This window comes from Nerophis ophidion, linkage group LG03, assembly GCF_033978795.1.
Source record: "Nerophis ophidion isolate RoL-2023_Sa linkage group LG03, RoL_Noph_v1.0, whole genome shotgun sequence".
Lineage (NCBI taxonomy): Eukaryota > Metazoa > Chordata > Actinopteri > Syngnathiformes > Syngnathidae > Nerophis > Nerophis ophidion.
Genome location: NC_084613.1, coordinates 4,179,490 through 4,194,831, shown reverse-complemented (window position 1 = coordinate 4,194,831; position 15,342 = coordinate 4,179,490). Strand labels below are relative to the sequence as shown.

At 37.6% G+C, this 15,342-nt stretch overlaps 1 protein-coding gene across 1 annotated transcript in view; it reads right to left on the bottom strand.

The window, feature by feature from the left end:
- Positions 1 to 3,125: 3,125 nt before the first annotated feature.
- Positions 3,126 to 15,342, bottom strand: part of frmd6 (FERM domain containing 6) — a 100,503-nt gene continuing 88,286 nt past the window's right edge. The window contains 4 exon segments of the mRNA XM_061893987.1: positions 3,126 to 8,797; positions 13,070 to 13,161; positions 13,280 to 13,411; positions 13,481 to 13,792. Of these exon segments, the coding sequence (XP_061749971.1) occupies positions 8,501 to 8,797; positions 13,070 to 13,161; positions 13,280 to 13,411; positions 13,481 to 13,792 (833 nt within the window). The 3' untranslated portion in view covers positions 3,126 to 8,500.

Genomic DNA, 15,342 nt, shown 5'->3' with positions numbered 1-15,342 from the left:
TTTTAATATGAATTGGAATTCAAACATTGGTTGATTATTATGTTTAATTAATTACGAATTTCAACATTGACATATGACAAGAAAAATAATAACGCAATGTAAAACTGTAGTTGAAGTCAACACACAACAGCAAACATTTGGGCAAATGAAATATACCATTTTTATTTTAATATTGAGGGCGTTAGAAACAAAAAGGCACACAAACCAACTTCACAATAATAATAATAATAATGTAATGTATAAAAGTAAATAATTTATTTTTCAATTAATATTTTTATTGTAATTACAAATAAATTGGAATTTTGAAATGTGTCAAATCAATTAAAAAAACATTTCTTAAATTAAATTAATTGTGTTAAAGTCATCAATATTTTTTAAAATATGAATCAGAATTAAAAGATGGGATGAATTAGTTTTTTTTTTTTTACATTATATGTTTAATTAAATACTCATTTCAACACTGACATATAACATAATACGAAATATGATGTAATGTAAAACTGTAGTTCAAGTCAACACACAACAGCAAATATTTGGCAAATGAAATGTACCATTTTTATTAGTATCAAAAAAGCACACAAACCAACGTTTTAATAATGATAATAATAATAATAATAATAACAGCAATAATAGCAATGTAATGTATAAAGGGAAAAACTTAATTTTTTAAATTAAAATAGCAAACAAAACCAACCCCTATAATAATAATAATGATGATAATAATAATAATAATGGCATGTATAAAAGTAAATAATTTATTCATTTAATTAATGTTTTTATTGTAATTACTAATAAATTGTAATTTTAAAATGTGTTAAATCAATTAAAAAAAATACATTTAAATGAATTCAATCAAATTATTTGTGTTAAATTAATTAATCAATCTTTTTTAAAATAATAATAATAATGATAATAATAATGTAATGTAGAAAAGTACATAATTTATTTTTAAATTAATGTTTTTATTGTAATTACAAATAAATTGTCATTTTAAAATGTGTTAAATCAATAAAAAAATGTTTTAATTAAATTAATTGAATCAAATTAATTGTGTTAAATGAATTAATCAATCTTTTTATTCATATGAACTGGAATTAAAACATGGGGTGATTATTATATGTTTAATTAAATACTAAATGCAACACTGACATATAACAACAACAAAAACTGTAGTTCAAGTCAACACACAACAGCAAACATTTGGCAAATTAAATGAACCATTTTTATTAGTATCAAAAAAGCACACAAACCAACTTTTTAATAATGGCAATAATAATAATAATAATAATAATAATAATAACAGCAATAAACATAATGTAATGTATAAAGGTAAAAATATATTTTTAAAATTAAAAACCAACCCCCAAAATAATAATGATAATAATAATAATAATAATTTCATGTATAAAAGTAAATAATTTATTATTTTAATTAATGTTTTTATTGTAATTACTAATAAATTGTAATTTTAAAATGTGTTAAATCAATTAAAAAATACATTTAAATTAATTAATTCAAATTAATTGTGTTAAATTAATTAATCAATCTTTTTTTAAATAATAATAATAATAATAATGTAATGTAGGAAAGCATTTAATTTATTTTTTAATTAATGTTTTTATTGTAATTACAAATAAATTGTCATTTTAAAATGTGTTAAATCAATAAAAAAATACATTTTAATTAAATTAATTAAATCAAATTAATTGTGTTAAATGAATTAATCAATCTTTTTATTCATATGAATTGGAATTAAAACATGGGTTGATTATTATATGTTTAATTAAATACTAAATGCAACACTGACATATAACAACAACAAAAACTGTAGTTCAAGTCAACACACAACAGCAAACATTTGGCAAATGAAATGAACCATTTTTATTAGTATCAAAAAAGCACGCAAACCAACTTTTTAATAATGGCAATAATAATACTACTAATAATAATAATAATAAGAACAGCAATAATAATAATGTAATGTATAAAGGTAAAAATATATTTTTAAAATTAAAAACCAACCCCCAAAATAATAATGATAATAATAATAATAATAATTTCATGTATAAAATAAATAATTTATTATTTTAATTAATGTTTTTATTGTAATTACTAATAAATTGTAATTTTAAAATGTGTTAAATCAATTAAAAAATACATTTAAATTAATTAATTCAAATTAATTGTGTTAAATTAATTAATCAATCTTTTTTAAAATAACAATAATAATAATGTAATGTAGGAAAGCATTTAATTTATTTTTTAATTAATGTTTTTATTGTAATTACAAATAAATTGTCATTTTAAAATGTGTTAAATCAATAAAAAAATGTTTTAATTAAATTAATTAAATCAAATTAATTGTTTTAAATGAATTAACCAATCTTTTTATTCATATGAATTGGAATTAAAACATGGGTTGATTATTATATGTTTAATTAAATACTAATTGCAACACTGACATATAACAACAACAAAAACTGTAACAACACACAACAGCAAACATTTGGCAAATGAAATGAACCATTTTTATTAGTATCAAAAAAGCACGCAAACCAACTTTTTAATAATGGCAATAATAATACTAATAATAATAATAATAACAGCGATAATAATAATGTAATGTATAAAGGTAAAAATATATTTTTAAAATTAAAAACCAACCCCCAAAATAATAATGATAATAATAATAATAATAATTTCATGTATAAAAGTAAATAATTTATTATTTTAATTAATATTTTTATTGTAATTACTAATAAATTGTAATTTTAAAATGTGTTAAATCAATTAAAAAATACATTTAAATTAATTAATTCAAATTAATTGTGTTAAATTAATTAATCAATCTTTTTTAAGATAACAATAATAATAATGTAATGTAGGAAAGCATTTAATTTATTTTTTTATGTTTTTATTGTAATTACAAATAAATTGTCATTTTAAAATGTGTTAAATCAATAAAAAAAATACATTTTTATTAAATCAAATTAATTGTGTTAAATGAATTAACCAATCTTTTGATTCATATGAATTGGAATTAAAACATGGGTTGATTATTATATGTTTAATTAAATACTAATTGCAAGACTGACATATAACAACAACAAAAACACACACCAGCAAACATTTGGCAAATGAAATGTACCATTTTTATTTCAATATTGAGGGCGTTAGAACCAAAAAGGCACGCACCAACTTCATAATTATGATGACATATATCTAGTTTTTTTAGCTACATGATGAAAAACAAAAACATTATATATTTTTTTTTACCTGAAGGAAGAATCCTTTCACAGAAAGGATGACATAGACCAGAGACATGAGAGACTCTTCCAAAGTTGATATATGTTGTAGTTATGGCTATGTACCTTCATCCATCAACACACAAACAAGAAACATCTTTGTTCAAATATCGAGAAATAATTGTTTCAAGGGGGATAAAAACAAGTTGTTAGAAATATAGACGTTGATTTTTTTATTTTTCAAAAAAAAAATGTTGCGAGTTTACAATGTAGAAAATATGAGTTCATGCATGATTAAAACTGAGCTGAAGAATTACAAAAAAAGATGCAATGGATTATTTTTAAACTCCACACAGTAAACCTTTTTTTCTTTGGTGTTTTTGTCTCTTGCAGCTTGGAAGACTTTTTTTGAAACATTTTTAAGTTGCTTTAAAAATGTGGTTGTGCTGTTTCCCAGGAGAAGACATTGAAACCACCAATAAAACCTTGTTAAAGCTGTGAATGTTTGATGAACGAACCCCGACTGTTCCATCTGACGAAGAAAAGTTGCTAATACTGCGCACACGTGTCAAACGCCTGTGCTGCCAATCCTGAAAATAGTACAAGAATAGAGAAACTTTTGGATCAGAGGTGTTCAAAATCTAATATTCTACAAACCCCGTTTCCATATGAGTTGGGAAATTGTGTTCGATGTAAATATAAACAGAATACAATGATTTGCAAATCCTTTTCAACCCATATTCAGTTGAATATGCTACAAAGACAACATATTTGATGTTCAAACTCAAACATTTATTTTTTGTTGCAAATAATCATTAACTTTAGAATTTGATGCCAGCAACACGTGACAAAGAAGTTGGGAAAGGTGGCAATAACGACTGATAAAGTTGAGGAATGCTCATCAAACACTTATGTGGAACATCCCACAGGTGTGCAGGCTAATTGGGAACAGGTGGGTGCCATGATTGGCTATAAAAACAGCTTCCCAAAAAATGCTCAGTCTTTCACAAGAAAGGATGGGGCGAGGTACACCCCTTTGTCCACAACTGCGTGAGCAAATAGTCAAACAGTTTAAGAACAACGTTTCTCAAAGTGCAATTGCGAGAAATTTAGGGATTTCAACATCTACGCTCCATAATATCATCAAAAGGTTCAGAGAATCTGGAGAAATCACTCCACGTAATGAAACCAACATTGAATGACCGTGACCTTCCATCCCTCAGACGGCACTGTATCAAAAACAGACATCAATCTCTAAAGGATATCACCAAATGGGCTCAGGAACACTTCAGAAAACCACTGTCACTAAATACAGTTGGTCGCTACATCTGTAAGTGCAAGTTAAAGCTCTACTATGCAAAGCGAAATCCATTTATCAACAACACCCGGAAACGCCGCCGGCTTCTCTGAGCCCGAGATCATCTAAGATGGACTGATGCAAAGTGGAAAAGTGTTCTGTGGTCTGACGAGTCCACATTTCAAATTATTTTTGGAAATATTCGACATCGTGTCATCCGGACCAAAGGGGAAGCGAACCATCCAGACTGTTATCGACGCAAAGTTGAAAAGCCAGCCTCCTTTCTTTCACAAGAAAGGATGGGGCGAGGTACACCCCTTCGTCCACAACTGCGTAAGCAAATAGTCAAACAGTTTAAGAACAACCTTTCTCAAAGTGACATTGCAAGAAATTTAGGGATTTCAACATCCACGCTCCATAATATCATCAAAAGGTTCAGAGAACCTGGAGAAATCACTCCACGTAATGAAACCAACATTGAATGACCGTGATCTTCCATCCCTCAGACGGCACTGTATCAAAAACAGACATCAATCTCTAAAGGATATCACCACATGGGGTCAGGATCGCTTCAGAAAACCACTGTCACTAAATAAAGTTGGTCACTACATCTGTAAGTGCAAGTTAAAGCTCTACTATGCAGAGCGAAATCCATTTATCAACAACACCCAGAAACGCCGCCGGCTTCTCTGAGCCCGAGATCATCTAAGATGGACTGATGCAAAGTGGAAAAGTGTTCTGACGAGTCCACATTTCAAATTGTTTTTTGGAAATATTCGACATCGTGTCGTTTGGACCGACGAGGAAGCGAACCATCCAGACTGTGTCAGAGTTATTTGGTGACGAACCCCAAGATGCAGAGACGGAGGCAGGCACGGAATGCGAAAACATATTTAATTAAATACTAAGACCAAACCAAAACCAAAAGGGTACAAACAAAAAGCACGCACGTAGGCGGATATAACAAACTAAGGGCTATGAACAAACAAATCGGAAGCAGGGAACAAAAAAAAACAGTAAGCTACAAACATTGACCAAATATAGCTTACCGCTACGCTGCAATCACAGGACCAGTAGGAATGACAAGTACAAAATGACATTGACACGACATGTGGCAACGACAATGATCCAGCCCTGACTGGAAGACAAAGTGGGTATAAAAAGGAGCAGGCTGATTGACACCAGGTGTGGCCAGGTGCCAATCAGCCACAGATGAGGTGACAACAGCACACAGGGAGACAAACAGGAAGCTGAACCAAAATAAGAGCACTTAAAGACAGGAGATACTAAACACAGGAGGAAACAAAGACAAATGCAGAGGAAAAAACTAAAACATGGACAAACTGTCAGGGCAAAGCCTGACAGACTGTTATCGACGCAAAGTGTAAAAGCCAGCATGTGTGATGGTATGGGGGTGCATTAGTGCCCAAGGCATGGGTAACTTACACATCTGTGAAGGCACCATTAATGATGAAAGGTACATACAGGTTTTGGAACAACATATGCTGCCATCTTTTACATGGACGCCCCTGCTTATTTCAGCAAGACAATGCCAAGCCACGTGTTACAACAGTGTGGCTTCATCAAAAAAGGGTGCGGGTACTTTCCTGGCCCGCCTGCAGTCCAGACCTGTCTCCCATGGAAAATGTGTGGTGCATTATGAAGCGTAAAATACGACAGCGGAGACCCCGGACTGTTGAAGGACTGAAGCTCTACATAAAACAAGAATGGGAAAGAATTCCACTTTCAAAGCTTCAACAATTAGTTTCCTCAGTTCCCAAACGTTTATTGAGTGTTGTTAAAAGAAAAGGTGATGTAACACAGTGGTGAACATGCCCTTTCCCAACTACTTTGGCACGTGTTGCAGCCATGAAATTCTAAGTTAATTATTATTGGCAAAACAAAAATAAAGTTTGTGAGTTTGAACATCAAATATGTTGTCTTTGTAGCATATTCAACTGAATATGGCTTGAAAAGGATTTGCAAATCATTGTATTCTGTTTATATTTACATCTAACACAATTTCCCAACTCATATGGAAACAGGGTTTTAGTTTGTTGAGTTTGTTGCATTTGGCTTGATTGTAAAAAATGTCGACTGACGTTCATTTGTTCTCAATATTCAGGGTTTTATCGTTCATAGAAAAGAATACAATTCCATTGTTTTTAAGGCGGGCTTTCATAACATTTTCAGCATTCATTTAGACTTTATTGTGAGGGTTTGTATTAGTGTTGTTAAAAGAAAAGGTGATGTAACACAGTGGTGAACATGCCCTTTCCCAACTACTTTGGCACGTGTTGCAGCCAAGAAATTCTAAGTTAATGATTATTTGCAAAAAAGTTTATGAGTTTGAACATCAAATATGTTGTCTTTGTAGCATATTCAACTGAATATGGGTTGAAAAGGATTTGCAAATCATTGTATTCTGTTTATATTTACATCGAACACAATTTCCCAACTCATATGGAAACAGGGTTTGTAGTTCGCTGAGTTTGTTGCATTTGGCTTGATTGTAAAAAATGTCGACTGACGTTCATTTGTTCTCAATATTCAGGGTTTTATCGTTCATAGAAAAAAATAAAATTCCATTGTTTTTAAGGCGGTCTGTCATAACATTTTCAGCATTCATTTAGACTTTATTGTGAGGGTTTGTATTAGTGTGGTTAAAAGAAAAGGTGATGTAACACAGTGGTGAACATGCCCTTTCCCAACTACTTTGGCACGTGTTGCAGCCATGAAATTTTAAGTTAATTATTATTTGCAAAAAAAACAAAGTTTATGAGTTTGAACATCAAATATGTTGTCTTTGTAGCATATTCAACTGAATATGGGTTGAAAAGGATTTGCAAATCATTGTATTCTGTTTATATTTACATCTAACACAATTTCCCAACTCATATGGAAACGGGGTTTTAGTTTGTTGAGTTTGTTGCATTTGGCTTGATTGTAAAAAATGTCGACTGACGTTCATTTGTTCTCAATATTCAGGGTTTTATCGTTCATAGAAAAGAATAAAATTCCATTCTGTTTTAAGGTGGTCTGTCATCACATTTTCAGCATTCATTTAGACTTTATTGTGAGGTTTTGTATTAGCTTGGTTAAAAGAAAAGGTGATGTAACACAGTGGTGAACATGCCCTTTCCCAACTACTTTGTCACGTGTTGCAGCCAAGAAATTCTAAGTTAATTATTATTGGCAAAAAAGTTTATGAGTTGGAACATCAAATATGTTGTCTTTGTAGCATATTCAACTGAATATGGCTTGAAAAGGATTTGCAAATCATTGTATTCTGTTTATATTTACATCTAACACTATTTCCCAACTCTTATGGAAACGGGGTTTTAGTTTGTTGAGTTTGTTGCATTTGGCTTGATTGTAAAAAATGTCGACTGACGTTCATTTGTTCTCAATATTCAGGGTTTTATCGTTCATAGAAAAAAATAAAATTCCATTGTTTTTAAGGCGGTCTGTCATCACATTTTCAGCATTCATTTAGACTTTATTGTGAGGTTTTGTATTAGTGTTGTTAAAAATAGATAAACCGGCCCCCAGACACATTTTTTCTCCTAAATTTGGCCCCCGAGTCAAAATATTTGCCCAGGCCTGCTTTATATGGTATTGCCTTTTGAAAATGAAAAACACCAAAGGTTTTTCTGAGTGGAAAAAGTTTGGACACCCCTGCTTGAGTTGTCCCCTGTTTAAAATGTGCCAACAAACACAGATGGTAGACTTAAAAAAAAACTGCCGACTTTTGTTGTTTAAAATAGCCAGGCAGCTTGGAAAAGGTCCGGGTACAAAACGGCGGCGGGGATGATGAAGGCGGGCGTAGGCGATGAAGGCACGAGGGCCGCTTGGCACGCCGCACTTCCTGTGAGTGTCCGACATACCTTCTCCTGCGGCTCTTTGGTTGGGTCGCCTGGCGACGACGTCTTTTGGCTTTCAAGCGGCGACGAGGCTGTCACACCACAAACTCGGGCGCCTCGTCGCTGGTGAGGTCCAAGGAGAAGTACTTGCTGGTCCTCTTGATGGGGAAGGCGTGCTGGTCGCCACGCATGCCCACGCACTGCTCGCCCAGGCCCTGCTGGGCGCCGCCGCCGCCGTCGCTCAGCTCCTCGGCGCAGCCGAAGGTGTAGCTGTGGGCGGTGTCCTGACAGAGCTCCGCCCACTGCAGGCAGTCCTTCTGGTAGAGGCGGACGTCGTCCAGCGACTGGCTGTGGCGGTCGGTGGAGGACGGAGGCTTCCTGCACGTCGACGTCTGTTGATGGACGAAAACACATGCGAGTTAGAAGCAGTCATGTGGACATCAGGAGGGGCCACACTTCTCCACCCAGGGCCGCATACTGAATACTCAAAGTATGCAGGGGCCATTTTGATATGTTTTTCCATATCTCTGTCACGGAGCAGATGCGAACCCGAGTGTCAAGATTCCTCCTCCGGCTACTTGCTCGTGAGCGACAAGGCTGCAGACAATCCCGCATCAGCGCACCTGGGCCTGACAAGAGGGAGCGGCATCAAAGACCAGCGAACCCAGGAGACTGTTGCGTTTGGACCAGATGTTCCTCCAAGGGAATTTAAGTTACTGATCAATCCCAAATTCTTTCGATGACACATAAGCTGAGTTTAAATGATCACCCAGAACAGAATAGGTATTTTGCAATTTATTCCAAAGCTTTGGAGAGACTAACCTAAAAACAACACATTCAAATCGCGTCGCCAAGTTGATCTGAAAACATTACAGAAGCGCTGTGTTCTTCAATATGTCCCTCGCCCCAGCCTCCAGAACAAATACACGTCTTTTGTTCTCCTCAGCTGGAGACAGGATGAGATAGGAAAAATTATTATCTATCCTCCTTACATTCCTTAAAGCCAAGGTTAACTTGCAGTGTACCAAGGACATGAGATGGAGAAAAAATAGAAAGAGTACAAATGGAAACCACTAGCTATTTCAAATTAGACTATAGAAAGAAATAATTCTTAAATATGGATATACGTAGATATCTATCTCCGTCAATCTCGGCACGGACTCAAACCCGTGTTGCTCCTGCAACCAAGTGTCAAGATTCCTGCTTGCCCCTGCTCGTGAGCGACAAGGCTGCAGACAATCCCGCATCAGCGCACCTGGGCCTGACAAGAGGGAGCGGCATCAAAGACCAGCGAACCCAGGAGACTGTTGCGTTTGGACCAGATGTTCCTCCAAGGGAATTTAAGTTATTGGTCAATCCCAAGTTATTTCAATGACACATAACCTGAGTTTAAATGATCACCCAGAAGAGAATAGGTATTTTGAAATGTATTCCAAAGCTTTGGAGAGACCAACCTAAAAACAACACATTCAAATCGCGTCGCATAGTTGATCTGAAAACATTACAGAAGCGCTGTGTTCTTCAATATGTCCCTCGCCCGCACCCTCCAGAACAAATACACATGTCTTTTGTTCTCCTCAGCTGGTGACAGGATGAAATAGGAAAAAGGAGTATCCTCTTTACATGTCTAAAGCCAAGGTTAACTTGCAGTGTACCATGGACATGAGATGGAGAAAAAATAGAAAGAGTACAAATGGAAACCACTAGCTATTTCAAATATGACTATAGAAAGAAATAATTCTTAAATATGGATATACGTAGATATCTATCTCCGTCACTCTCGGCACAGATTCAAACCCGTGTTGCTCCTGTAACCGAGTGTCAAGATTCCTCCTGTGGCTGCTTGCCCGGACACGCCCCTGCTCGTGAGCGACAAGGCTGCAGACAATCCCGCATCAGCGCACCTGGGCTTGACGAGAGGGAGCGGCATCAAAGACCAGCGAACCCAGGAGACTGTTGCGTTTGGACCAGATGTTCCTCCAAAGGAACTTAAGTTACTGGTCAATCCCAAGTTCTTTCGATGACACATACACTGAGTTTAAATGATCACCCAGGACAGAATAGGTATTTTGCAATTTATTCCAAAGCTTTGGAGAGACCGACCTGAAAACAAAATATTCAAATCGCGTCACCTAGTTGATCTGAAAACATTACAGAAGCGCTGTGTTCTTCAATATGTCCCTCGCCCCCACCCTCCAGAACAAAGTGCATTACTTTTTTTAACATGCCTCAAAACAGCAGCTTGGAATTTGGGACATGCTCTCCCTGAGAGAGCATGAGGAGGTTGAGGTGGGCGGGGTTGAAGGTGTACATTGTAGCGTCCGGGAGAAGTTAGTGCTGCAAGGGGTTCTGGGTATTTGTTCTGTTGTGTTTATGTTGTGTTATGGTGCGGATGTTCTCCCGAAATGTGTTTGTCGTGGGTTCACAGTGTGGAGCATATTTGTGACAGTGTTGAAGTTGTTTATACGGCCACCCTCAGTGTGACCTGTATGGCTGTTGACCAAGTATGCCCATACTTGCCAACCCTCGTGATTTTTCCGGGAGACTCACATATTTCTCCCAATTTCCACCCAGACAACAATATTGGGGGCGTGCTTTAAAGCAGGGGTGTCCAAACTTTAGGCCGCAGACTGAAAAATCCAAGCATGCGGGGGCCATTTTGATATTTTTCCTTTTTAAAAGCAATACAATAGTTGTTGTTTTTTTACCTTTATGGCTTTCCTCAAGTTTGGTCCCCGGTCTCCGGAAGGGTCTCAGTCATAAAAATGTTACAAATAAGTCATAAATTATTATTTTTTTAATTTAATGCTTGACTCTCAAGATGAACTTCAGGTCTGTACTTTGTTATAACATTTTTTAAATTTATTTTTTTATATTTATGGCCTTTAAGTCAAAACTCTTATTTATATAGCAAACACACAAACTATGCAACATTTTTCCCCCAAAAAACATTTCAAAGTGGAATATTTGACGTGAAGTAATTGGAACCCTAAACAGGTCAATAATTCATAACAATAAAAAAAAGAATAAGTGTTGAAAATAAGCCAAATGTATATTTATATTTTTTTACTTTTAACGCTGAAGTCTGTAGATTTTATAATTTTTTCCATATTATTTTGTTTGTTTGATGCCCTTTTTGTGAAAAAAAACTTTGTTTCGCACAAAATATGCAATATCCATCCATCCATCCATTTTCTACCGCTTATTCCCTTTCGGGGTCGCGGGGGGGCGCTGGCGCCTATCTCAGCTACAATCGGGCGGAAGGCGGGGTACACCCTGGACAAGTCGCCACCTCATCGCAGGGCAGCTTTGTGTTATTAGTCTCAACACTGCAACTTTTTCATGTTACTTGTCACTGTTTACTCTTTTATTATACTCTTTTATGTTTTACATTTTTATTGTAGTATTTTTTACAAATTAGCTGGGGGCCAGAAATGGCCCTCGGGCCGCACTTTGGACACACCTGCCTTAAAGGCACTGCCTTTGAAGTGCCGGCCACATCGCATAATATCTCAACTTTTCACACAAGTGAATGCAAAGCTTAGTTGGTCAACAGCCATACAGGTCACACTGAGGGTGGCCGCATAAACAACTTTAACACTGTTACAAATATGCGCCACACTGTGAAGCCACACCAAACAAGAATGACAAACACACTTCGGGAGAACATCCGCACCGTAACACAACATAAACACAACAGAACCCCTTGAAGCACTAACTCTTCTAGGATGCTACACTATACCCTAGCCCCCCGCTACCGTCAAACCACACCCCATTTCCCGAATTCGGAGGTCTCAACGTTGGCAAGTATGAGCATGTCTTGCATTCACTTGTGTGTGTGAAAAGCCGTCGATATTATGTGACTGGGACTTTAAGGTTTATTGGCGCTCTGTACGTCCGTGTACCACTAGAAGCATTTAAGTCTCACCTTAAAACTCATCTGTATACTCTAGCCTTTAAATAGACCTCCTTTTTAGACCAGTTGATCTGCCGCTTCTTTTCTTTCTCCTATGTCCCCCCCTCCTTGTGGAGGGGGTCCGGTCCGATGACCATGGATGAAGTACTGGCTGTCCAGAGTGGAGACCCAGGATGGACCACTCGTCGGGACCCAGGATGGACCGCTCGCCTGTGCATCGGTTGGGGACATCTCTACGCTGCTGATCCGCCTCCGCTTGGGATGGTTTCCTGTGGACGGGACTCTGGCTGCTGTCTTGGATCCGCTTGAACTGAACTCTCGCGGCTGTGTTGGAGACACTATGGATTGAACTTTCACAGTATCATGTTAGACCCGCTCCACATCCATTGCTTTCGGTCCCCTAGAGGGGGGGGTTGCCCACATCTGAGGTCCTCTCCAAGGTTTCTCATAGTCAGCATTGTCACTGGCGTCCCATTGGATGTGAATTCTCCCTGCCCACTGGGTGTGAGTTTTCCTTGCCCTTTTGTGGGTTCTTCCGAGGATGTTGTAGTCGTAACGGTTTGTGCAGCCCTTTGAGACATTTGTGATTTGGGGCTATATAAATAAACATTGATTGATTGATTGATTGACTCTGAACAGCGGCGTTTTAAAAAGTCACACATTTTACTTTCTGAAACTGATCATTTCCGATTTTAAAGCATTTCTCAAACGGTATTATGGGACATCTCTAGTGAGAAAGCAAACGCACGTGTGGCAGAGACTCGATGCTTTGTCCTCTCATCTTGACGACGGTCTCGGAGGAGCTGGAAGTGGATGAGCTGACGTCTTTGACGACGAGACCTGCAAAGGACAGACTTTGAGTTGAGGGACTGCAGATGGAAGGTAGCATGCTTGCTATGATTTACACATCAGGTGTATTGTCCCTTGAAATAAACTGAAGTTTTTTCGTTTTATTTACCAGAGTATCCATTGTTGTGATGCGGGGCCATGGTCAGCATGTCCTCTGTGATGTGTATGCACAGCTCCTGGTCCAAGGACATCTCCCCGAGCTCCTCGTAATCTTTGGGGTCGTCCACCAGCATCTCAATCTCTGCTGAGAGCAAAGACGCCTTGGAGTCATCTCTCTTTCTGTCCACCGCATCAGGACTTTGGTCTTTACCGTCATCGTCCAGGACGCGCTCCTTGCCGCCGCCGCTCTCGATGCCCGAGGTGTGCGAGCTCCCGTGGCTGGTGGTGGACGAGCTGCAAGTCCTGGGGGGCCGGCGGGGGGCCTGGCCGGACACCCGGAAGCTGTCCGTCTCGATGCCGGAGGTGTGCGAGCTGCCGTGGCTGGCGGTGGAGTGGCGGGACAGACGCTTGTGGTGCGACACGCTGCCGGAGCTGCTGCCGCTGGCCCGGGAGCGCTTGTCCAGGTGGTCCATGTCCAGGTCCAGGGCGTCGCTGATGTACGACTCCCGGTACTGTTTCTTCTCTGCAAGCAACAAGGACACTTTATGTCAGTTGTGCTGAACTGCCACAAGAGGGCAGTGTTTCCAAACTTATGTTTCATCTTCAGTTATTTGAATGGATATATATAGATAGATAGATAGATAGATAGATAGATAGATAGATAGATAGATAGATAGATAGATAGATAGATAGAGATAGATAGATAGATAGATAGATAGACAGATAGATAGATAGATAGATAGATAGATAGATAGATAGATAGATAGATAGATAGATAGATAGATAGATAGATAGATAGTACTTTATTGACTCCTTCAGGAAAATTAAAATTCCAGCAGCAGTGTACAGAGTTGAGATCAATTTAAAAAAAAAAGTAAAAAGTAAAAAATGAGGGTTTAAAAGGAAACAAAATAGAGAAATGTTACAAAAAACAATAAAAACAATGGGAATACAAATATAACAGTAAAATAAGAATATAACAAGACAAATATATGTATATATATACATGCCCTGCGATGAGGTGGCGGCTTGTCCGGGGTGTACGCCGCCTTCCGCCCGATTGTAGCTGAGATAGGCACCAACGCCCTCCACGACCCCAAAGGGAATAAGCGGTAGGAAATGGATGGATGGATAAATATTCCCTTTTGGGGTCGCTGGCGCCTATCTCAGCTACAATCGGGCGGAAGGCGTGGTACACCCTGGACAAGTCGCCACCTCATCGCAGGGCCAACACAGATAGACAGACAACATTCACACACTAGGGCCAATTTAGTGTTGCCAATCAACCTATCCCCAGGTGCATGTCTTTGGAAGTGGGAGGAAGCCGGAGTAAACCCACGCATTCATGGGGAGAACATGCAAACTCCACACAGAAAGATCCCGAGCCTGGATTTGAACCCAGGACTGCAGGACCTTCGTATTGTGAGGCAGACGCACTAACCCCTCTGCCACCGTGAAGCCCTACTGTGAGAGTGTTCTCCCGAAATGTGTTTGTCGTTCTTTATTGGTGTGGCTTCACAGCGTGGTGCATTTTAGTAAGACTGTTAAAATTGTTTATATCACAACCATTAGTGTACTCTGTGTCACCCAGTATGCCTTGCAGTCGTGTAAATGTTGCCGCATATATATATATATAAATAGTCGCGATCAAAAGTTTATATACACATACAGATCAGCAAGTACCAGAAGTTAAGAAAAGTTGCTTTTGCATAATATTGCTAAACAAAACGTCAAATAATGTCTTACCTTATACACATAATAAGAAAAAAAAATGGTAAATGGTTATACTTGGATAGCGCTTTTCTACCTTGAAGGTACTCAAAGTGCTTTGACACAATTTCCACATTTACATACACATTCACACACTCATGCAAGGCGCTAACTACCACCCATCGGGAGCGAGGGTGCAGTCTCTTGCTCAAGGACACAACGGACTAGGTTGGTAAAAGCTTGGGATTGAACCAGGAACCCTCAGGTTGCTAGCACGGACACTCTTCCAACCGTACCATAATAATACTTGTATGTTGAAGCACATTAAAACGGTGCAGCCTACACGTATCTCTTATGTTTGAC